General features: G+C 39.7%; 1 protein-coding gene across 2 annotated transcripts; it reads left to right on the top strand.

Moving 5' to 3' along the window:
- The first annotated feature begins 2,930 nt into the window (after positions 1-2,930).
- wasf2 (WAS protein family member 2) lies at positions 2,931-24,133 on the top strand. 2 transcript variants are annotated; one of them, NM_001103026.1, is made up of 9 exons: positions 2,931-2,958; positions 15,727-15,857; positions 16,309-16,443; positions 16,605-16,758; positions 17,268-17,385; positions 19,368-19,498; positions 21,408-21,554; positions 21,904-22,367; positions 22,669-24,133. In NM_001103026.1, the coding sequence occupies exons 2-9, from the start codon at positions 15,728-15,730 to the stop codon at positions 22,824-22,826; spliced, it is 1,437 nt and encodes a 478-aa protein (NP_001096496.1). In that variant the 5' UTR covers positions 2,931-2,958; position 15,727; the 3' UTR covers positions 22,827-24,133. The 2 variants fall into 2 exon arrangements, with proteins under 2 accessions (NP_001096496.1, XP_031751488.1); XM_031895628.1 differs by lacking the exon at positions 2,931-2,958 and adding an exon at positions 2,962-2,978.
- The last annotated feature ends 1,655 nt before the right edge of the window (positions 24,134-25,788 follow it).

Here is a 25,788-nt window from a genome sequence, read left to right as displayed (position 1 = left end):
GAGCAGACTTTTGCAATTGCATGTTTTTTAATCTATATCTGAGCCCTGGGGTGCTTGTGTAAACAGCAAGGCAGCAGTGGCATAGCAGTATAAGGCCAAGGGCACACATAGCAGAGGAAGTGGATTCGCTTTGATAATCCCACCGTTGTAGCTCCATTGACAAGCCCGGTGTCGGCCTGTGTAGAGCTATACGGAGCAGATATTGGTGCAAAAATGCATACTTTTGTGTTTCTGTGTGAATATCCTTTCTGTGTATTTCCACACAGGCCACAGCCATGCCTGTCAATGGAGCTACAGAGGTAAGCGCATGAAAGCTGATCCGCTTTTCTCCACCTGTGTTCAAAATGCAGGTGGAGCAAAGCAGACAATCAATCCACTATGCGTGCAAAACAACATTGAGCTGTCCATGTGGCAGGAGGAAGAGCCATTCAATGAGAGCTGTTTCTTGCCTTAGCAACATTAGCAGATGAGATTTGCTGCCAATGAGAAATTTGTGCTACACAATAGGCAATTATTCTTCTGAAAATACCTCTCTCTTCACTAACATTCAGATTGCAGCATATAAAACACTTTACTTGACGTCACCTCTTTTGCCATTACCCTTATCACTGTTGTTGTCATGTCTTCAACTTAATGATTACACAGTGGTGGTGCTATATCCCTAAGTACCTTGTCTGTTTCAGAGGGGCCAGATATGCTAGTGGTGCCAGGACCAACTGCCTCTTATTCTAAACAATGTGCTTGTGTCAGTATGCACTTTCACTGTGTATAATGTGCTTCAGGTGCCAGTAACCACTGTCTCACACTATATATAATATGCTTGGTGTGTCAGTGCCCATTGCCATAAAATGCTTGGAGGCTACATTATGCCATGAAATGCTGGCAGCCATTGGCACAAGGCAGCAACACTCCGTGTATGGGATCCAAAAAATGAATGGTGCTTCATGGATAGTGCCACTGGTTTGGGCATATAATTGAGGTAACATCCAGGTGTAACTGGGTGTGGTTGGGATGTAACAGAGGTCTAAAATAGGCCCTTTGCATTGAATTGCAGACATGCCAGTAACCAAACTTTGGGAAGGACTGACAATCTAGATATTATCAGAAATGCCATATTTGCTGTCATAGAGCAGTGATTTATTTTGGGCCTTAAGTGCAAGGGCCTGTGTTGTAACTCTCTGCACTACATTCATTTCAGATTAGACACACTAGTAACAGAGGCTTAGCGTTTGGGGCCCAAGCCCCCCACCACAGCAAGAAAACTTTTGGTCCCCCACATGGGGTGGGGAAACCCCAGCTCCCACTATGTATATGCGCCCTTGCTCCCTTACCTACCAGCCAAAGCAAGTGGCGGCAGGAAGCTGGAAGAATACAGTGAAACCCAGGACTGTGCAGGTCCCCAGCATTCACAGAGTCAGCTATATGCTAGTTACAAAACTGACTAGTAACTACAATATTGTTATTGGACTTTTTGGAACTGTATATTGCATTAATTTCTTCCCACAACAATGCCCCCTTACACATCTTCTTCCCCTGTGCACATCCACACTGCCTCATTCTTCCACCATCATCTATGGGTATATTCACTAAAGGTCAATATGAACTAACCCATGCATTATCACCTGAACTAGGAGGTAATATCTCATCTCTTGGTTCATCAGTGCAGGTCTACATTTGTTATTCTCATGGGTATTACCTCCAGTCAGATAACAATGTGATTTTACACCTAAGGGCTTTGGCACACGGGGAGATTAGTCGCCTGCGACAAATCTCCCTGTTCGCGGGCGACTAATCTCCCCGAAATGCCATCCCACCGGCGAAAACGTAAATCGCCAGTGGGATGGCATACGCGGCGGCGCGATTTCAGTGACATCGTGGAAGTTTCCTCTCAATAATGCTCACCTGATTTAGCCAGCTAAAACCAGCAAAACAATGCCCATGTATGTCATCTATTTTTAACGATAAACTACTTTTTTATGTGTAAAATACAAATTTTTGTTTCAAAAACAGTTTATTCCAAAATGCTGGGGCTGTGGCTAATGCCTATTAATGTTAATACCTCCCAACATTAGAAAAATATAAAGAGGGAAAAAAGAAAATGGCGTGTGTAGCGCCCATTTTTGCAACCACACCCCCTAAATATCACTCCCATTTTGCTAAAAAAAGAGGTGAAATTGCCCTTTACGTTAATAAGTCTCAGTTCCCCCAAGAGACATGTTTAGCTTATTGGTTACAATTGTATCTAAGTGCAAGTGTAGCTTGTTAATTTCTGGGCTCTCTGCCAAAAGTTACTTTTTAAATTAAGTTTGAGAAGCATTGTATCTTTTTAAGCTTCAGTGCAGGAAATCAAAGGGAAAATAGGAACTTTCAAAATCAGGACAGTTGGGTGGTAATAATAATGTGTATCTACTGCAACTCAAAAAGGTGTAAAATCTGGTGACATCTCGTTTTGTTAGGTGCTCACATTATAAGCGATATTAACTTATAAAATAACGCATCTTTACACAACAGTAGAACGTTTAGAAGCACCAGTTTCTCCGAAAAAAAGACCTTGAACCTAAAAGGTACAGCCAACAAGGAAATACTTTAAGCAACTGGAAACAAGTTGGTGACCGTGCCACTACAGCTTACACTTTACAAGTTCATAACACATTCCATAAGTACCTAACTTTTCTGCGTAAAAGTTTAGTTAAAAAAAAAAAATTAGTTTATTACGGCACCGAGCACTCAGCCAATCAGTGAAATAAAGGAAGAAAAATGCAGCCTACCAAAAGCCGAGCGGAAGCACTTTCATCCAATTAAAGATAGGAGGTTAGTGAAAGGAACCAATCTGTGAGGAAGAAACTGCAGCCGAAGCCAATCTTTGCTTTGCGTGGGCGGGACTAGGTGGGGCGGTGCCCGAGTTTGCTTCTGTGATACTAGTTCCCGGTGTCAGAAGCGGAGATCCCCCGGGTACAGGTAAAAAGATTCTTACACTGGTAGAATGTATAGCAGGATGAGCACTGCAAACTTTACTTATACTCTTCTAGATATTGTGCTATATATGGTGTGGCTGAAAAAGGAAACTTGAAATGCTTGATATTTGTGAATTGCATGTAATTACCGAAAATGTAAGTTTATACGATAGTTAACACTGTAATGGTAACAGTGGACAGGAGAAATAACCTCTTTCGCGTTTCTGTAGTAAAGTGTACATGGCATTTCTACTAATGCAGGTTCTTGTAAGTATTGGGAAAGTGCCTAAACAACATAGAAGTAGTGGCCTACATAAAAGTATATAGTGCAGCTGCTGGCTGCTTTGTATGTATGTGATTCTGCTGGACCTACACCTATTTGGGCCCCAGGATATTCTTATTAAGGCCTTTTATTTTCCATCACAAAGCTGGCAGTGACATTAGAAGTTACAGAGGCCCACAGCAAAGTTATTTTAGCCTCCAACCCAAACTTTGGAAATATAGTTTTCATAAACATAGATTAAAACTACTTATCAGTCAGTGTTCCACTGGGCCTTGCATCCTGTCCCTGAAAAACTAGGCCAACTTTTCCATATGCTTTTGTATATACATTCATTTAAATGTTTCAGTGGTTTTTTGAGTTATTTGTAAATGCAATTGCTTTTGAAAGCAGTATCGGTCTGGTTGTTTATATTCTCCGCACTTTTGATTCTGAATAGAAACAAAGTAGCAGCATCAAGTCGGTCAACAGAGATGAGCTGAAGGAGAACTGGCTTCTTCTACTTAGTTTCAAGAGTCAGAACCAGAGAACTGATAGGGATTAACAAACCTGCTTTTAATAGCAAATACAAAAAAACCTAAACCTATGGAATATCTTTAATGTATAGTGAAATGTTGCTTAGAATTACATGTTATTTTATTATGCAATAAATGTTTTTTGGGTAGAAAACCCCTGTAACTTGTTTCTTATAAGGAGACCCAAATTATCCAGAAGTTAACCTTATGACCCAAGAACTGGTTTAGAACAAATTATGCACCTTAAAGGAGACATATCCTATAAAAATTATGAATGTACCAGTGAATTATACTCCTCTAGATATAGAAGGATTGTGCTTAAAAAAGTTGTGTTTCAGACTGATTTATTGAAAAATTCCACAAAAACCCCACTAGCCCCGCCCATCTGTGCCACTTCCTACTGGCTGAATTCTCTGGATGAGCAGGGGAGCCGGCAGCCCTCAGTACACTGCACTGTAGGATAGGAACCAATCAGCAGCTAGGCTGACCTGATAGGGAACTGAAGCCTGTCTTTGCTTGTGGGAGTGCAGGGCTGTGATTGGCTCTCCCCGTCCTACTGTGCTTCTGGCAGGGACCGTTAGGACACGCCCACTCTTCATTGCACACTGGACGGAGAAGTGATAGGATCTATAGGGAGCTCCAATAAAGGGGCCATTGTTACAGATAGGATTAATGTTTAGCCCAAAGGGAAACCAGCACCGTATATTATTCATAATTGCCTACAGGATAAGGGTTTTTCCCATTTATCCAATATGTCTCCTTTAAATACGTTACTGCTGAAGGAAGACTTTTTTTTTTTTTTTATTAAAGATAATATTGGTGGCCAACTCTAAATAGCATGCGCCAATATTAATGTCTATTAATGTCCATTGTTATGGATATAAAGGATTTCTAGCAGTTTCCAGGTACAAATCTCCTATCTATTTATTGAAATAGTTTATTACCACTTATTTACTAAGATAGGTTGATTACTTAATACTGGGACAACCACCATCAGTAGTCTTTATAACAGAAGTGTTTTTTTTTTTTTTTTTCTTTCATAGAGAAATTTATAAACCACGTACTTTGTGAATTCACTTGCTAGTAATTGCGATCACTTGGCATTGATCAAGGCAGTTAACTGACAAATAAGCCCAGATCATATTTGCTTGGTGTCATTGCTACATGGCATAGGGTATAGTTTTCCTGATGCAATTAAAGATATTGTCTATGTTCTCCCTAGATGCATAGGCTTCTGATCAGTAGTTTACTTCTCATCCTTGCCTGTACCCAATAGGGCAGTTGTGTTAACTACTACTCTCTATGTGTGCATGATTTGCACATATTCATAACTTTATTGTAAGAAAGGGCACATTTCAAGCTAAAGCTTTTGTTACAGGATTTGATAGATTTAGAATTTGTTCCATATGGCTGTTGTATGTGGTAGGACCTTGCAGGCCCATGTCTTGTAATATCCATATTAAAGAGGTTATTCACTTTTAAATAAACTTTTCATATGATGTAAAGAGTGATATGTTTTGCATATTGCAGTTGGTCTTCATTTTTTATTTGCAGTTTTTAATTATTTAACTTTTTGTTCAGCAGCCCTCCAGATTGGAATATCTGTTTTATAGGGTCCAATCTAACCTAGCAACCAGGCAGTGGTTTGAAAAAGAGATGGATATGAATGTAGGAGGGCCTAAATAGATAGATAAGAAATACTAAATAGCATTAACAATAAATTTGTAGCCTCACCAGGGTCAGTGATTCCATTTGAAAACTGGAAAGAGTAAGGAAGGCAAATAATTCAAAAACAATCAAAAAAAAAAATTAAGACCTACTGAAAACTTGCTAGGAATAAGCCATTCTATACATACTAAATGTAAACCACCCCTTTAAGATCAATGTGTAGTGAGGCTTTACTGATCATTTAATTATTCTGAATTTGTATTTTGGTGTCAATGTGACTGCTCTTTAATGTTACCCATTAACCAGGAAGGCTTACAGTAATAGGTCAGTAACTGTTACATCGTTTCTATTTAGTGCACAGATAGTTGGACTATTTTTTTTTTTGTTCAAGTTATTGGTTCAACCTTTGGTGAGTGTTCTATAGGCAAAATATAAGGAAACTTTCCTGTATCAGTCCTAGTTCCCAGACTAGGATATATGTTTTCAGCACAAAACTCACCCTAACTGACATTCAAGATTAGTCTGAATCCTTCCTGCCTTGCTGTAGGCCAGGGATCCCCAACCATTTATACACGTGAGCCACATTCAAATGGAAAAAGTTTTGGAGAGCAACACAAGCATGAAAAATGTTCCTGGTGGTGCCAATAAGAGCTATAATTGACTATTTGATAGTCCCTATGTTGACTGGCAGCCTACAGAAGGCTCTGTTTTGCAATTGAACTGGATTTTTATGCCACCTAACCAGAAATTCAAAAATAAGCACCTGCTTTGACGCCACTGGGAGCAGAAATGGTTTTCGAGCAACATGTTGCTCACGAGCCACTGGTTGGGGATCACTGCTCTAGGCCTACCAACAGTAGGCCAGCCCTACGATGTGCACCACCAATCATTGCTGAGTTTCTCGAGCAATAAGCGAGCATTTCTGGGAAGTACTTCCTGCAGATATCAGCACTCTGTTTTGCTGGTTTGGCAACAAATGGCAAACCATATTTACCGCAATGACTGAAGAGCAGATGTGTAATATACGTCTGGAGGGCCCCACTACAAAAAGAAACAAAAAAAAATGTGGCCTCCAATGATTAAAACCTAAAGGTGGCCATACATTGGAAGATTCTCTTGTTTGACAAGGTTGCCAAACGAGCAGATCTTCTCCCGATATGCCCACCTAAAGGTGGGCGAAGCTCGGCTTACACTAAATAGTACTGGCTACTCTATATTTTAGAATGTCAATTGTGACTGGTAAATTGTGCTTTATTTGAGCATTTACCCACCAGAATTTACATTATGGGTAATGACATGGCATTTATGACTTTGTCACCTGCAATTTAATGCAGGCAGCAAAGCCCTCTTTCTGTCATTGTCCTTACGTGGGACAATAAATAACATTTGTAGCTGTAGCTCAGCCAGTAAAGCACTATATTAAATGCCAACCATTCCCTCAAAAATCCTTGCAAAATTGCTACAGGATAAATATTGTTTTCATGGTTTTAGGGCATATTGCTGTACAGCCAATGAGAAAGCTATGCCTGTTATGAAAATTGTAATTTACATTCTTGTTTAATTGTCCATTCCCCAATAATCTTATGATGCACCTTTATGCTGCTAGGTCACTCCCCTTTCTTAAAGGTGATTATAACATAGTAAGAAAGCTGTTGCAGGTGAAAAGAACACTTGTGCTATCCAGTGCCAGCTTGAGCAAGTCTAAAGCAAGGTACTTTACCCAACACCTTTTGTTAAAAGCTCCATATCTGTCTTTGAACAAACACACCCTTTCCTCTAAGCAGAGCCATCTAAGCAGCTTATTATCAGGGGCTTCTCAATGAACTGGTCATTTATTTGATCAGTTCCTTTGAAGTTCTTCAGGATTTGGAAGTGATAGCAAGTGCTAAAGTTAAACTGGCTTCATATTCTTGTTCAGTTTCAGAAAAACACAGACCATAGATATTTGTTAATAAAAAAACCATAGTCAAAAAGAATGTTCAGCTCAAGCCCTATTCAATGAGTTCATATTAAAAAGGGGTGTAAGACAGTGTTGTCAAACTTGTTACATGTAGAGGGCTGATTAATTCTCATATAGCATGTTTGAGGGCTAGATTATATTAAATTGATGATGATATACAGTGAAAACTAATGAACCCTAGGGAAGACTGGGGGCCATTAAAGTCATTTGGAGGACCACATGTAGCACGCAAGCCTCAATTTGGGCAGCCCTGCTTTAAGGTATAGTGATTATGAAAGCTGCCACTGATCTAAAAGCAAGGGCTCCTAAATAAATAATCTGATCCAACTATTCATAGACAGCAAATGTAAACATGTTTATTTAAAGATGAATAATGTTCATTCCGCTCATAAATAGTTCCTTAAAAAGAGTTGTCACACTTAGTCATGTATTGTATTGCAGTAGTGCAATTAGCCTGGTCGGCTAATATTTTTTTATGAATGAATAAAGCTAGATTTATGAATACAGATAGAAGTATTTTGCAAAACAGTGCATGAGTCAGTCTCAGGCTAAATTTAATGCCGCCTGTGATTGACTGTAAACGGGATGAAAATCCTCATAACATTTTTTGTGGTGTGGTTCAGCTGTTTATATGCAGGCCGAGCTACGTGTGACCATAGATAGCCTAACTGTCTTTGATCTTTCTTGACTGAGACATCAACCTATTTGGCCAAGTCTGGCACCAAAACAAGAGCCTGACAAATATCTTATTGGATTTGTTTCATTCAATGGATGGGCTAAAATTATAATTTGCTTGTTTTAGTTTTGTGGGGTAAAACTGACTTTCCAAGTTAGAGCTAATCCACATTAAAAAAAAGAAAGTTCAGGCCATTCTGTATTTTCCTTATATTACTTGTTGTCTTTCACAGTCATGCAGCCGAGCAAAGGACAAGATTTCAGGTGGAACCACCCTACCTGTCCTCTGATCTAATGTATGAAATACAAAGGTATATTAATAATATCCAGCAACACGTCATAAGACCCTTTGTAAGTGTAAGAATTTATTTCAGCCAAGAATTTCATCAACAAGGGTCTGCAGGGGTCCCTGTGCGATGTGACAGCCAGAGCTTCAAATAATTGGACCAGCCACATTTGGCCTTGTAGGAATATCGGGCACAGATATGCTTTTTTGAGGATTGGGCTGGATCTTCCCATGTTTGCCTGATATAGTTATAGTTGTGACATCACAATTTAACTTTTTAAAGTATGATGCAGTGATTCTTTCACCTGAAGGCATTTTGTTGTGTGGTATAATTTTAGTCTTATTCAGTCTGCAAATATTACTTCTATCAAGTATACCAGTATTGCCTGTGTCTTTCTCTCCAGGAGACCTACGCCAATACACCAATATTGTTATCTGTAAGAGGTCATTTATATAACTGAAGGCAGTGTACAAAGTGCAAAAAGTCCTCAGTCAGCAATGTTTTGCACTGTGCCTTCTGATCTTTCCAATACACCATGGCTCTGTATGCTCAGGAACATCTACCCCCAATGATGTTCATCAGCGCTGTATTAGTGAGGGCAAGTGGTGAAGGAACGTAGGTGTCCCTCCCCATACCCATCCCATAACTTGCATGTTAGTCGGACGCTGGCCGAAATGGGGCCCATTCTTAGGCCGTAGGGTAGGTGATGGAAAGGGCTGGCCTGTGCCTAATGATGCTACGCTGCATTCCTCAAGCTGGAGTTTAAGTCTGGCACTCAGATCATAGAGAAGCATTCACTCTAGGAGTAAGTTCTTGTAAGATAATCGCTTTACCACCCTTAAGAACTGTAGCACTTGCACACTGGGAAAAACTAAATGAGCCATGTGTTCTGCATGGGAGTCGTCATAAGAGAGAAAAAAGAGCAGTGCAGACAAAACTTGCTTGTTTTAGGGAACATGTATGGCATTCAAACTACAGTTTGCAAGCTAGCGTCAAGTTCAGTGTATTCTTCAGCTATCAAAGGCAAAGCAATCATTAAGTCCTTTTCCCAACTAAGATAAAAAAAATCCTTATTAAAGGCAAAGCAATCCAGTTGAATTGGGTTGGGTTGACTTAAATTATGGTGATCCGTATTACGGAAAGATCCATTATCCAAAAAAACTTGGGTCCTGAGCATTCCAGATAACTGGTCCCATACCGTTTTTTTTACGTTGTAGATGGGGCTCATTTATAGGAACGTGGCAAATTTGCACCTGGGCAGTAACTCATAGCAACCAATCATTGATTAGCTTTTTTCAACTAGCTGCAAGTTGAACAGTGAAAACAAACATCACAGTTATTACTTACAGGCTGCAGACTTGTGTATGCTGTCCATGATGCAATAGCATCTGCCACAGTGTGGTAGGACATGTACTTGAATGGCAACCATTCTGCAGGGAATTATGCTTGCTTGGGAAATTCCCAGAAAATGAATTATTCTATTGTTCGAAAGAACAAGAAAACATAGTTAACGCAACTAAGGCCTAGGTGATCATAGAAAATTAAGGAGCCACTGATAACTAGATCAACATAAATTTTGTTGGTGGGGGAAGGCTGCAGTTGGGAGTTTGACAGGACTGCAATGACACCAGTTGTGCCTGGCACCTTTAAGTTGTCCCAGACTGAGTAGGTACCATGGCTTGGAGAGCAACTGAGTTGCAACCAGACATCATAAACTGAACTCCCACCAAAAGAGATTTGGTCTATTTATGGCCGCATTTAAGCTGGCCATACATGCACCAATATTATCATACGAAACAAGGTTTCACTACATGTATGACGGGACATCCAATATCGCAAAGGCTGCGGATATCTGTTGTCTCGTCGGTCGGGCGGGTTAAAAAGATTTTGACCTTGAAGGTGCCCAAGAAAAAACTATGTTTAGGGCTTAATCGGCAGATGGAGGTAGAATCCTCCATATCTGATGATTCAGCCCTGAATGTAAGTGGGGGAAATGACTGATGGTCGCAGGAAAGATCGTAATTGATACTTGTATGGGCACCTTTACCCATAACATGCAGGTTATTAGTCCTTGAGACTGTGCCTGTGCTTACTCCTGCACATGGTATGTCTGACATTTAACCAAACTTTTGTGTGCATGTGCATCAGCATGTAATCTCTGAGGAACATGGACCACGGCAGATGTACTTATGTGTGAGGGTTGCAGAGTGCATGCTTGAGTGATTTCTCAGCCTGAGGCCATAGAAATGCAGAAGCACGCAGAATTACCTGCAGCTGCATCAGAGGTCAATAATGTGTGTGTCATTTGTTTGTCCTTTTCACAGAAAGGGAACATTCAGCCTAAAATTTAGCCCCCCTTTGCGGGTTGAACAATCCTATCACAGGGGTTGCCTAAGACCATCGGAAAACATATTTCAGATGGTCTTAGGAATAATTTTATGGTTGGGGTTGAGGAACTGTATTAAAGGGTCGGGGCATTAGGAAGGTTGAGAACCACTGGCTTAAGAGAAGTGAAGTTCTGTTTATTCCCACAAAGACTTCTTGATGACAACAAGCTCATACATAAAGAAAATCTCATAATAACCACAGGAAAGGTAGAACAGACCAAATAAAAATGCCACACACTAAAATTTGAGTAGAGGAAACAGGCCGCAGCACTTTTATTGAATCAATTCATTACAACTTTTGAAGTAACCATTAACATCCTGACCAGCCTCTGCTCAAATTAACCCAGCAGGCTGTCTTAACACTTTACCTTCGGTACCAGTGTCATGTGACCTGTTATCCCGCACCTGAGCAAAAAACTAGTCAACTTAGGCTGATGGCAGACGAGGCATAGGGCGGATATTTTCGGCAAGCGGAAAAGTGCTTGCTGAAAATACCCTCCTACATGTGCCTGCACCCGAATGAATGAGATATGCTCGGGTGCAGGCACATGTAGCCGAAATACGCATAAAAACGTGAGAGAATGCAAAGTCGCTTTTTCGCTTGCCGAAAATATCCGCCCTACGCCTCATCTGGCATTAGCCTTACCTGAGCCCTGATTGTGTTAGCCTATGCACCTGAAAATTAACTCTAGCCTGGCCGCTCGCCTGCCCAGCCTAACATGCTGTGCAGTTCATTCTTCACAAAATTAACCAGTGCATTTACTTCATTTAAGGAAATGTGGCACTAGCAAACATTTGTAAGGACTGAAAGGCCTGTAACTTTCTGTAGAGCATAATAACCTACGGTTTGATGTGCTTACCCTTCTAATAGTACAGGTATAGGATCCTTTATCCAGAAAGTTCCGAATTACGGAAAGGCCATCTCCCATAGACTCCATTATAAGCCAATAATTCTAATTTTTAAAAATGTCCTTTTTTTCTATAATAATAAAACAGTACCTTGTAATTGATCCCAACTAAGATATATTTAATCCTTATTGAAGGCACAACAATCCTATTGGGTTTAATTAATGTTTTAATAATGTTTTGGTGAATTTAAGATATGGAGATCCAAATTACGGAAAGATCCCTTATCCAGATAACCCCAGGTTCCGAACATTCTGGATAACAGGTCCCATACCTGTATCACCTTCTCCATGTGGGATGGAGAGCATGGATCTCCTCTCAAAGTATCTTACGGTACTGGGACTGTGGTGTTTGTTTTTAGTATTACTAGATGGTTCGCTTAATATGATGAAGGACATTTTAAGTACAGTATATGTAAATGGTTGATACCTATTGCACTTTAGGTGTGTATTGTTTTTAGTAAAGTACCCATTGTACTGTATTTTTAAGTCATCCAACTATGGTAGCAAGAATTTTTTTTATGATCTGTAGCCGATGCATTCTTACCCAAAAACAGTTTGCCATTGTGAGTGACTGCCCTTTATTAATAAAGCAAGATTTTCTCCAAAACATGCACAATATAAACTAAAATTAGCTATTTCATTAATCCCACAGCTGGTCTGATTAACCTTTGGGCCAAGCAAGCATTTGACCCTTGGGCAAAGCAAGAGTAGTTGGATTGAGATTATTCTGACAGTTGGGGTTGCAGCCTGGGGCACATTGCTTTGGCAAGCCGGCAATGGGAAGTTTCCTTAGCAGTAATTGGGGACACTATAGTGAGCTGCAACTTCTCCAAGATCTGCTTATCAACCTTCTCAGTTTTCACTAATAACATTAAGTGACCTGAGGCAAACTGTCAGAATTCATTGCTGTTTTATGCTTAGCACTGCTTCTTTAAGTAGGCTGGCCAGTTGGGATTGGGCCCCTGTGCCTCATGAGGCCTCACTATCTGTAATCTGTGCAGAAACAGAAATGCACACTTAGCTTCTCAAGTGGTGGGCTAAATATGTGAAACACTGTGGTTTGCCCCTTAGAGTGCCCCTTGTGATGACATTATTGGCCTAGAACAGTGCTGTCCAACTGGCGGCCCGCGGGCCGCATGCGGCCCGCGACCCCCCTCTGTGTGGCCCCCCACCTGTCTGGCTGCTTTGATGGCTTACTCTTGTGTAAGCTTTAAATGGTATCAGTACTGTGATTAACTGGCCCCCTGCATGGTTCTCACCTCAGATTCAGGCTGTAATCCCCCTGTATTGTTTAAATATGTAATCCCCTGTGTTGTTCACACCTTTTAGTTTCTGCATTGTTCACCCCCTGCAGTGTTCACACCTCAGGCTCAGACTGTAATCACCCCCATTGTTCCCCTGTTCACACCTCAGGAGCAGTAGAAACCCACAAATAATCCCTGCACACTACAAAAAGAACATATACTGAGGTGGTACTGCAATTAAAAAGTTTTTTAATATATAGTTATTGTGCAGACTGTAGGAGCAGTGCCAGCATTGTGTCACTGTAGGCTGCCTGTGTGTGCCATACACACAGGCATCATATGGCAAGCAGAGTATGGCACACACAGGCAGGGTAGGGAAGGCAGAGTATGGCACACACAGGCAGAGTATGGCACAAACCAACCAAGAATGGCAAACACAGTGAAAGTATGGCACACGCAGGCAAGGTAGGGAAGGCAGAGTATGGCACACACAGGCAGGGTAGGGAAGGCAGAGTATGGCACACACAGGCAGGGTAGGGAAGGCAGAGTATGGCACACACAGGCCAAGTATGGCACAAACCAGCCAAGTATGGCACACAGGCAGGGTAGGGAAGGCAGAGTATGGCACACACAGGCAGGGTAGGGCATGCAGAGTATGGCAGGTTTTTGCTGTACTACAACCATTAATATGGGTATGGTCATGTGATAACATGGGTGTGGTTTCAAGTGGGTGCGGTTTCAAAAAGGGGAGTGGTTTCCATTATCGGCCCTCCACCACGTAGGTCGGAAAAATTCCGGCCCTCGGTACAACAGAAGTTGGACAGCACTGGCCTAGAATATCAAAATCTGCCCAAGTAGGCAAAAATCAATATATCATTATATAGTAAGCATATGTCACCAAGGTGGAGGCAGTTTACATGAAACTTAACCTTATTGTACCATTTTACTGGTTCCTAACTACTTGTTTACTTGGGGTAAAATAGCAATTTAACACTAAATCCCTTACAGAAATGCATTTGCTATTCAGAATTCTAAGCAATTATTATCTGTCACTTGTTTCCTCTTATAATGTATATTCATATCTCTATTTTTCTCTAATGTATACTCTGCTGCATAACAATTAGCTTGATACCAGTTGTTCAAGTTTACCTGTTGCTACAGCCTCCACAATCCCATGAACACCCACTGATGTGAGTTGACTGCTCAGTGTCAATCATCTTCACATACAGTTTCTTTGTATGTTACAAAGAGAAATTGTACAAGTCATAGATGGGGAAATCCTGCCCTACACATTCTGGGTAGTGTTCTGTACAGATGCCCTACGATCAAGAGCTGATAGTTTGGTATCATGTGATGCATGCAGCTCGGTGTGGTGTTAACGCTAAAGAGGAAGTGGAAGCAGTCATTTTGGTAGCTCTGAGGGGGGCTGTCTTTTTTGGTTTGCTTTTTAAGGGAGGGAATGTATTGTTTTCCTCCTTTAGTGCCTATCGGGCTGGTAAGCAGTAATCAAGGTGTGTTTGCTTATACCTGCTATCACTGTCCTCTATATGTGTTACACTAAGTTGTCTCCTTTAGGCTTTCATGGAGTCCCAGCTGTTGGCCTTCCCTATATAAATTCATTTTATATATTCATATGAATACATGGAGGTTTTTAACATACAAATAGTTGTAATTAGAGAGAGGCAAGAATAGTGTCGGTTCATGTGTTGAAGGGGTTACAGCTGCAGTATCTTGCTGCAGGCTCCAAGCTGTAACCAATGAGCTGGGGAGGAGGGGTGTGCCAGCCTCTCACACCTGGCTCTCTTGGCAGTTGTCTGTCCCTAATCCCTTCAGGGCCTGCAGCCTCCTGCCTGCGTGATCAGGCCAGTGCTAGCCTCTGAAGTGGGAGGAAACAAATCCCTGCACACTGAGTCATCCCTTTGACAGTAGCGAGTAGCTGGGACTTAATGTGTGTTTGTGTGTTTCAGTCTGTGTAATTCTGTATCTGCCTGTATCTCTGCACACACACATAACCAGTATAAAATGCATGCATGCAGCACATACTTAGTCAGCCTGCTATCTCCCGTGGCTCTAAGTGCATGCTGGGAATTGCTAATTAAGGATGTCCGGCAGAGGCTCTCCTCCCCCCTCCTCTCTCTCTCTCTCTCTCTCTCTCTCTCTCTCTCTGCCAAAGCATTACATCCTCCTGTCTATCCGCATAGCTATCCAGAACATTCTGCTTCCCTGCAACACCCCCATCCTTCCCTACCTGTGACTTGTACAAGGATTCACAACATGCTCATTATCAGTTTATACAGACTTGGCATCAGTATACAGAGCAGTGCGTGTGCATTATCATTGGGTTTGGGCACTGTGTCATTCTACAGAAGTGCTCAGAAATACAAATCATATTTATAATATAAATATATATATATATATATATATATTGTGCTTATTCTTACTGTGTAGCATTATGCCTTATGCAAAAACATGTATAGCAATGCACTACTTTCCATCACAGAGCAGTGTGATTATTACCAGTATGTGATGCTTATTGTTAGATAGGGTGTGTGGTGTATGTGCTTTTGATTATCTGTGTACCATTCTTGTGCTCTGCTAATGAAGACCATGCTAGGTACATTAATAACAGAGGGTTCCAAGCTTCTCTCTAATGTAAATATTACAGCTGTATAGAACATGTTTCATTGCTCATCCTTTACCCTCCTTTTGCTTTCTGGGATTTCGTGTGCCACCCCAAGCCCCAAAATGTGTTTTTTTTTTTACTGCTACAAAATCCGTTTGTATTACCACTTCATCTGCTTTTCATCCTTATTTTTATTTCCTTGACTTTTCTCTTATGTTCCCTTAGGATGCCGCTGGTCGCTCGATGTATTGAGCCGCGCTTCCTGTGCCGGCAGAAGCTTCCCCCTGTCCGCAGTGAACTGGAATGTATGACCAACCTGACTCTGTCCAATGTCATCCGCCAGCTTGGAAGCCTAAGTGAGTGACACTGGGGAAAGAGGAGGGGGTAAAAGATTGAGGACTTTGTGCAGGAGAAAGTGAAAAGGTTATAGATCTTGGGCAAGAGAATTCTATAGTAAAGAGATAGCAGAAATTGCACCTTTTTATAAATTTATAAGAGATAATGAGAAGATTGGTTACAAAATATTGTGGGGATGGAGATAGGAAAACAGAATAGTAAACATATATCTATCTGAGTTTTTGATGTTAACCTAACTATTACTGTATGCCAGTCGTTTTCCTTTTCTTCCTTTTCATTAATCTTTTCTCTTTATTTTATGGATTATTTCATCCTCTCTATATCTGTATTTTTTTCTTCTGTTCTCTTTCTTCCTCCCACACCTCAATCTCATCTCTGTCCTCCAGTGCATTTTCTCTCCCTTTGCCCTAGTGTCTTTCCACCTACATTATATTCACCCCTCCTTTTCAGGTCGCTATGCAGAAGATATATTTGGAGAGCTTTTCAGCGAGGCTAGTATGTTTGCACACCGCGTGGGATCTCTGGGGGAAAGGGTGGAGAGACTTCAGGTGAAGGTGACCCAACTGGACCCCAAGGAGGAAGAGGGTAAGAAAAAGAATCAGAAATACCTCCATGAAATGTAATGAGCGTCACTTTTGGTGAAGGAATCAGTCGCAACAGTAAGAATGTGGTGCTTCTTGCTGTCAAAATATGTCTTTTAAAGACAAAATTCTTGTAAGACTCAATAATTTCCTGCATGTCTCCAGTCTCTCTTCAGGGCATAAATACCCGGAAGGCATTCAGAAGTAACACCTCACAGGACCAGCAACTGTTTATACGTGATTCTCTGTCCCTCCCGGTGCGTGAAACATATTCCACGTGTGACATGCCACCCCCACTTAACATCCTGTCACCGTATAGGTAAGGAGGAGGGATAGATGCTGGTAAAAATACTTTCACAGGAGGCATATGGTATTGGAACAGGCCTTATCTGTTGAGGGGAGGGGGGATTCTCTGTGGCCATATGTCTTGACTTTTATGTTCCTAATATGTAATTTTAGCTGGACCGTTTCTGATACTGACTAGCATGGTTTACTGTGCAGTTACACGACTATAACATCTGTCTAGAGTAGATTCCATCACTGTAAGCTATTTGTGGTGAAAACAGACTTGAAAGGTAATCTTCTTGGAACATTGATTTGTGGTTTCATGGACAGCGAGACTCAAGTTATGGATATCATACTGTGCAGTTATGAGGTCATGTAGTGGGTATATATAGTGTTTTTTAAGGGTTCTTTTTTTCCTTTTTACTGGTTTCCATTGCTCAAAGACTCCATACTCCCCTTTGGTTCAAAACATCCTTCTTCCTCTACATTTTCACCAAATTATAATACACTTCATCTAAATCTTACAATATTTCTACCCTGCAGAGAAGATGAAAAGGAGGCCCTTAAATTTTATACGGATCCTTCATATTTCTTTGACTTGTGGAAAGAAAAAATGCTTCAGGACACAAAGGACATCATAAAGGAGAAGCGGAAACATAGGGTGAGCGTTTAAGTCCCAGCTGAAGTGAATATCTTTGTCGTGATGGCTGATCCATCCAGTTGAATGAAATGCACATAGTGATGCCAATACCTTAAATGGGTGGTTTACATTTAATTAACATTTAAAATGTTATGTGTTCGTCTTAGCAGCTTTTCAGTTGGTTTTCATTTGTAATGCTTTTGAGTTATTTGCTTTTTTTCTGCCTCTTTCCAGCTCTCTTATGGGGGTTACTGACCTTGGATATCCAAAAACTATTGTTCAGCAGAGCTAAACAAAATTTTTATTGTTACTTTTTTAGTACTTATCCTTTAATTCAGGCCATTTAATATTTATCTTCCAGTCTCAATTGACCATAGCAACCAGATAGATGCTGAATTTTTGTGTCTGAAAGTGAACTCTTTGGTTTAAATAGAAATGAGGAAGTAATAGTTTTGGAGCACACACCCTTCCAGTCCATGAAGTGCATATAGTTCTGTACTCTTTCTTAAACATTGAATGGGTAAGTGCTTATTACTTAAAAAATGGAGTTGTAGGGTTGGAATTTTCATTCCATGGGTAAGTGCTTGTTACTTAAAAAATGGAATTGTTAGGTTGGAATTTTCATTCCATTTCCTATTTTTGATTGGGCACCTCAGAAAGTGTCTCCCTAGTAACAAAACTTCATTGTAATCAGATGGGTTTATAGATTGCTTAATCAGAAATGGAATTAGTACAGCTGGAAGTAGATTACTGAAAAAGTGGGCAAATGTTCTCCCAGTACAATAAGCCCTTACCTGCCAATAGTGTAAAAGGTCTACCTGAAGTGTTGTCAAAGATAACTTCTGACAGTTTCTGTGGTTTAATGCATTGTCCAGTGTTTGTAATCTGGGTTTTGGCACATGGAGCATATGCTCTGCTTCTCTCAGCCTGCATATTTCCTTCAGGCTGAGAGAAGCGGGTCCCCTTCCCTAGGTTGCTTCATCCACCTGAGTACAGGCACACAAAGCTGTGCTTTTGCTTTTTTCAGGCCAACCTATGCTCTGCTCCACTGCATGTGCCTGCACTTAGCAGGCCTGAAGGAAAAACACAGGGCTGAGAGAAAGGGCTCATACGCTCCATGTGCCCTCAGCCTTTGGCTTCATTTTTTTTCTTGCGGATTTTGCATATGCAAAACAACTTGTCTTTATTTGTGACAAATAGTCATTATCAACATATAAGAGAGTCCATAGTCTTATCTTAATTATCTCCAGTTCCTTAAAATTGCGCACATAAACTCATTACTGCTACCAGTTCTTTATGTGAACTCATTTCCGTGTCTGCTTCGTTTTTTGGTAAAGTTATACATTTTGGGGTCTATGGCAGCCTGAAAATGTAAGCCTCAGTCACAAAGCCTAAGGAGCGCCGGAAGTCAGGTTGCTGCTCATACTTCTTTTTAGGCAGTTGAACTTGTGTTTTCAGGCTGCCATAGCACAGAATATACATAATTTAATAAAAGAAACAGATCAGTACCCAGGATATCAGCTCCTGCTGATGATACCGCTTCATTAATTAAAGGGGATACAAATGTGTGTCACTGATCTTCTATAAGTCTCATGAGATTCTAACTATGTAAAAGTGGAGACAGTCACTTCCGCATGCAAATATATGAGGAACTATTTTTTTTTTTCCAACGCTGCATTACTTCACACAACACTGCCATTTTTAAAAATCTTTTCATATAAATGCATTCCTCTGATACCTACCTTAATGGCATTCTCCACATATGTGGATTCTCTGTTTCGGTGAAATTATATTGATATGTATCTAACTTATTTTTATATAAATGTAAGGGTTTGTTGTTGTTGTTTTTTTTTTTTATTCACCTTGACAAACTTTCCATTCATACTGCCTTGTCTTCTGTTAACACAAGAAAATGTTAACCGTGCAGCTAGTTGATGAAATACTTACAATCCTCTTTGGCAGTGAAAAGATTGAAACCATGAACCATAACATGTTCTTTACAGAGAGAGAAGAAAGACAACCCCAATCGCGGGAATGTGAATCCACGCAAGATCCGCACAAGGAAAGAAGAATGGGAGAAAATGAAGATGGGATTGGAGTTTGTGGAGGCCAAGGATAAGATGCAGAATGCAGGGTACTTTTAATCTTCATAACACATAGCAGTGAATGTATGAATTTTCTTTCATCATAAAGTCATACAATCTCACTTAGTGAAAGCATATTTTGAATTTGTGGTGTTACAAAATCTCTTGTTTATAGAAAAGTTTACAGTTCTATATGGACAAATTTTAAGTAACTTATAAATTGGTTTTATTGGCCTTCCAGTTTTGCTTCTTCCAGCCTGCAATTAAAAATGTTATCTGGTTGTTGGTGGTTATTAACCCTAGTGGGCAGAAAACAGACAGTGAGGGTTCAGGGTATTTTTTTATTGCTTATTTTGTTATATTTATGTTACTGTTATAGTGATACTTTTCTGTAAAGGCACTCTACTATTTACTGGTTTAAATGCAGCATTTTCATTGGTAGAATAATAATTGCTGGGTAAACAGCACTCTAAATTCGATCTGCTAGAAAGAATGTAAATAACCAAAACAAATTAAAAATGTAGACTAATTTTAGATTGTCTTATAACGGAGTCTATGCCATTCTAAATGGTAGACCTTTAAGGTTAGCACCCCTTTAAAGATATTTGTGTGTATGTCAGAGACAATGCAGCAGCATTTGTTAAATATACAGTATATATATTATTTACTATGTATTATTATATAGTTATTAGAAGTTGGCCAGCATTTCTTTCATACTTCTATAAAGGTATGCAATTTAATACTAAGGGGCTGATTTACTAACCCACGAATCCGACCCGAATTGGAAAAGTTCCGACTTGAAAACGAACATTTTGCGACTTTTTCGTATGTTTTGCGATTTTTTCGGATTCTTTACGAATTTTTCGTTACCAATACGATTTTTGCGTAAAAACGCGAGTTTTTCGTATCCATTACGAAAGTTGCGCATTTTTCGTAGGGTTAAAACTTACGCGAAAAGTTGCGCATTTTTCGTAGCGTTAAGTTTTAACGCTACGAAAAATGAGCAACTTTTCGCGTAAGTTTTAACGCTACGAAAAATGCGCAACTTTCGTAATGGATACGAAAAACTCGCGTTTTTACGCAAAAATCGTATTGGTAACGAAAAATTCGTAAAGAATCCGAAAAAATCGCAAAACATACGAAAAAATCGCAAAATACCGATCATTACGAAAAAAACGCAATCGGACTCATTTCAACCCGTTCGTGGGTAAGTAAATCAGCCCCTTAGTGTTGATTGGGACTCCAAGGTGATTTCTATGCTTATTTTTAAAACCAAGGGGTTACAAAATCTTCTATAAAACATTAGTGTTTTGGTAGGAAATTAATTTGAGGAAGCGTTAAAGAGGACTAGAATTAAAGGAACAGTAACACCAAAAAATGTATATATTTTAAGGAAATTAAACTAAATGTACTGCTGCCCTGCACTGGTAAAAGTTTTGTGTTTGCTTCAGAAACATTACTAGAGTTTATATAAACCCTGGTGTGTAGCCATGGGGGCAGCCATTCAAAAGAAAAAAAGGCACAGGTTATGTAACGGCTAACAGATAAACCCTGTAGAAAACAATAGTGTCTTATCTGTTATCTGCTATGTAACCTGTGCCTTTTCTCCTTTTTTCCAGCTTCAATGGCTGCCCCCACGACTACACAGCAGCTATTTATATAAACTATAGTAGTGTTCCTGAAGCAAACACCCCAGTTTTACCAGTGCAGGGCCACAGTACGTTATATTTCAATTACTTTAAAACACTTTCATTTTTTGGTGTTACTGTTCCTTTAAGGTGACCTGGAGCAAAGTCTCTCCTCTTTGCCATTATTTCCAAAAAAAAAAAAAATGTTGTAATACATTGTGGGATCCTCAGTATTTACCCATTAACTGTATATTTGGTATCTTGAGTAAAATCCATTTAGCACTATTACATGAATGCAAATGTAACATCATTGTTTTGCTCTATTGCCCAGGCCTCAACCATATCAAAATGGATCTGTTAGTACAATAGAAAGTCTGGATATGAATCAGTACCCACCTCCTCCTCCTTTTGAGGAGCCATCATCCATTTCCCAACCATTTATTGATGACTCTCTGCCTCCACCACCTGCTGACGTCAGGTAAGATACCCTATCTTACTCGTTTTTTATCTTACTAGTTTTAGTGTCATGAAAGTAAGCCCTATTTTGAATTTCTATGATTGCACTGAAAGCTGAGTTTGGATCTACTACTTCAAAAGTATCCCCCATATGTAATAAAAGGCACTAAGTTTGCCCAAGAACAGTAACCCATTGCAACCAATAGGATTTTTGCTTTTAAACAGGTGACCAGTAAATTCTTCCTGCTGATTGGTTGCTCTCGGTTACTGCTTCTGGGCAAAGTTTGTACATTTTATTACACAACCCGCTATATGTTTAAACATTGTTTTACAAAGAAGAATAATTTCAAATGTTTTTTTGACTCTTTCAGTGGTCAACCTTCGTTGCATCGTTCTAGCTTGGTTAGCCCTGCCTATCCTCCTCCAGCCCCACCAATTGGTTCTCCAATAGGGAGTCGACCAAGTTTTTCACCCCCACCAGCACCTCCCCCTCCTCCACCTGATGGATCAGTTCCTGATGCCCCATACCTTCCTCCACCTTCTCCTCCACCAGTGTTCCCCTCATTACCAGGCTTTCCTGCCCCTGCCCCTCCTCCTCCTCCTCCAGCACCTACTCATCTTGATTATCCAGCAGCTTCACCTCATTCTCCCACACAAGCCCCTAGTGGCGGCCCACCTCCACCACCTCCACCACCACCTCCACCTCCTGGCCCTCCTCCACCCCCTGCCTTCTCCCATTCTGAAGGTGAATCTCCATCACAAATTTCAAAACCGAAGACCTCCCTTCCTCCAGTAAGCGATCCTCGAAGTGACTTGCTATCTGCAATCCGTGAAGGTACATCTTTTCCCTCTGTTTTATAAATCGTTAGTGTTTTAATCCATAATGCTTGCCATGGCTTTACTCCAGTGTAACATTTAGTTATCAGCACCTTAAAAGGATGACATTATAAAATAGAAACAGACAGGAATATATATATTTATATATATATATATATATATATATATATATTTAACCCTTTATGGCCTTTTTTTCCCAGCATTCTCCCTCTAGCAGCCCCCGTTATTTGCTGATTATCCTTCTGTTCTTTATTTTCCATTTTCTTGCCCTAAACTGTACAATTGTGAATATCTTTTAGGGTTCCAGCTACGAAAGGTAGAAGAAAAAATGGAGCATGAGAAGCGAGATGTTGGTGGGAATGATGTGGCCACCATCTTGTCTCGTAGAATTGCAGTGGAATATAGTGACTCTGAGGATGATTCTTCTGAATTTGATGAAGATGATTGGTCTGATTGAGACCCTTATGAAAGAAACAAAAGGAAAGTGAATGTGCAGTTAAAAGACAAATTCCTTGTAGATGACACATTGGGTAAAATGACATATACAACTATGCAGTGCAGGGGAATGGTCAGAAAATTAAAAAAGAAGAATTTGTTAATTGGGGGAAAAAATGGTATGTTGTTTTTTTGGGGCAACTGATAAAATGTCCCACTTATAGAATGCTAATATTTTCAATAAAGATATATTGCCCAGCAGAGTAGATACTGTAAATGTCTGTTGTGCACAGGACATTCCTTTAGGTTTTTCTTTTTGTGCTGCTTTTAAAATAATAACAGATTTCAGCTGAGAGATCAATAACCATTTTTAAATGTAGGGAGTGTGTTGCATATAAACCCTGCAGGTCACAGTACTGATGACACACCCAGCATGCAATTAGAGGAGATCAGTGGCATTTTGTACCTTCCTTTTCAAAAGAGAGGATTTGTGATCCGCATGTGGGTAATAGATTATGCCCTGCCTAAAATGTTTGCATAGATTGTTCTCTAAAGACAAAACAAATGCTCTTAAAAATATATTTAATAACAACAACAACTTAACAATGACTTTTGTTTTAACCCTTTTGTTGCTGCCCACCCTAGAATCTACATTATCATTATAAAACTTCCATATTGCTGCCAGTATAGGTCATTCAGTTCTGGTTTGATATGTGCTGTTCCGCATGTTTACTAGTAACGTGGTGCAGAAAGATCAAAGCGAATCCAGAATGAGAAAAATCACTATTTGAAATCGAATACTGTGTACTAAACAAAGGAAGAAGCCTATGCATATGCACAGCTAAGATATATTCTAAATATCATTAAGTCTGTGGTGGCTCTGCCAGTAATCTAAGTGTGGAAAAAGAGAAGTGTTTAGTAAGTAATATAAGTAATATGGGGGTTACAGTATCAGTCTCACTTTTTATAGTGACTTGGCATATTGTAATCTTTAATACTAGCCTATGCAACAATCTTCTATTTAACAATTCTCGCTAAGTGTGTTTATGCAAGTATAATTCCACACACACACACACACACATATCTATAAGTAGCTTTAACTAAGTATGCTTTTATTGCTAGACACACAATTATGATATTGAGATAAGTGCCTTAATAGAGCAGATGTGGGGAACAAGTGCTGTATGGTGCTTTGAGACAACGCTGTACGGCACAGCTCTACTCTACCTGCTTTGTATATGTTTTGTTAATGATTTTTACTTGGAAATCTGTTATTTTGTATCTGCATTATGTTTAAATATAGCACCATATAAAATGTTCAATTGCGTACATTCTGTGTTTGTGTCATTGATGCGGTCTCTCTTAAATTTTTTTCATTGTATAAAAAGTGACTTAAAGGGGCACTAACCCCTTTTTAACATTAGTTCAGTTAATAGGTTTGAACATACTTCTTATTGTTTTAATAAGGGAATATGTAGTTTTTGGTATTTTTTGCAATAAACATCAAAATGTGAAAATTAAATTAAAGTCAAATTTTACTTCCTGTCCTGCCCGAGCTAGGTCAAAACAAATCAGCATTCCACCAAGAAACCTCTGCTCCTTATCGTAAAGGATAACAGGCTGTTGCTGGGAGAAGGAAGTGGTTTGCTTACTCTCGGTGGACTGCTGATTTGTTTTTACCTTGCTGTCAGGATAGGAGGTAGAATGTGACAAAATGTTCAGATTTTGCCCCATTTAGTGCAAGAAATAACAAATACCATAAATATTTCTTACTTAAAACAACAGTAAAAAGTATGTTCACAAGTGCTACTCACTGAACCATTGTTAAAAAGAGGACATACTGTCTTTTTAACGCAGATTATAAGGCTGTCATTGCCTGTACTGTTGGTTGCATTTTAGTCTTATTTTTTGGGATCTGCAATAATCCACTTTTAATTCTTAGAAAATAGCCAAGCATAAGAATAGGAATACAAATTTTACTGCACAAAATGTTAATGAAGACATAAATATAAATATTGTGTAGGAGCAAGGGAAGCCAGTGATATCTATTGCAGTAGTAGGGTGAAAGACTCATTCATACTAGGGATGGTGGGGCTGATTTAATAACTTGCTAATAGAAGTCTTTGAAATCTACACTTTATTTTCTAACTTGTAGTAGACTGAACAAAAACGGTTGGTTATCTGTTGCTATTGGTAACTACCTTGGTGCAATTCAGCACTTTTGCTAGTGTGTACCTGTGTTATCCTATATTTAACATAAATAAATCACTAATGCATGCTCTATGTGCTTATAATATATTTCGATATGTATATATGTGCACTAATGTTTTTTGTGCCTTCCAGAACCCAACCATTTTTGAAAATATGCATACATGATTTGCTTAAAAAAGCAACATTTTTTTCCATTGGCACCAGGGGGCAACAGTTGCACAGCTATCAGAAAATCATGGCAACATGAACCACTTAATAATCATTATGGATTATCTTGTGTGATTCTGATATTTTGTGAAAAGCAGATAGCTGCCACTAATTGAAAGTGCACTTCATTACATATATACATAATGACTCATTTAGGTAAGGAGTACAAAATATTGGTGCTGTTAGCTGTGTTTTTGCCCACAGATACCAAAGGAGCAAAGGATTTGTATCAGTTAATAAGTTGTGCACAAAAAGATGCAACCTGCACCTGCAAGGTTAGAGGCAGCATACAGCCAAGGCATGGGTGTGTATTTACACATTGAGTTGTGCACTTTCATTGGGCCTAACACACAAAGGGAACCCTGTATTTACTGCTTGGGCAAGGCAGCTATTATTTGAAGAGCTCTATTGCACCACAGTGCACTGTGCCTTTGTTTATATACACCAAAGTGCAAAGTGCTGCATGGTGCTAGTGTAGGTTATTGTAACTCGGTAAAAGCGCTTTGAGTATGGCATTTAATGACTGCAGTTCTGTTCCCTGGCCCGATGCCTAGTTATAAATAAGA

This window comes from Xenopus tropicalis, chromosome 2 (assembly GCF_000004195.4).
Source record: "Xenopus tropicalis strain Nigerian chromosome 2, UCB_Xtro_10.0, whole genome shotgun sequence".
NCBI lineage: Eukaryota > Metazoa > Chordata > Amphibia > Anura > Pipidae > Xenopus > Xenopus tropicalis.
The sequence above is the reverse complement of the archived record's forward strand: the minus strand, read 5'-3'. Positions and strand labels throughout refer to the sequence as shown.

Excerpts from the sequence above, each read along its gene's own strand:
- wasf2 (NM_001103026.1), top strand. The coding sequence starts at position 15,728 with ATGCCGCTGGTCGCTCGATGTATTGAGCCGCGCTTCCTGTGCCGGCAG. Across the intron at positions 15,858-16,308 it reads CCGCCAGCTTGGAAGCCTAA|GTCGCTATGCAGAAGATATA; the intron begins GTGAGTGACACT and ends CCTCCTTTTCAG. Across the intron at positions 19,499-21,407 it reads GATAAGATGCAGAATGCAGG|GCCTCAACCATATCAAAATG; the intron begins GTACTTTTAATC and ends TCTATTGCCCAG.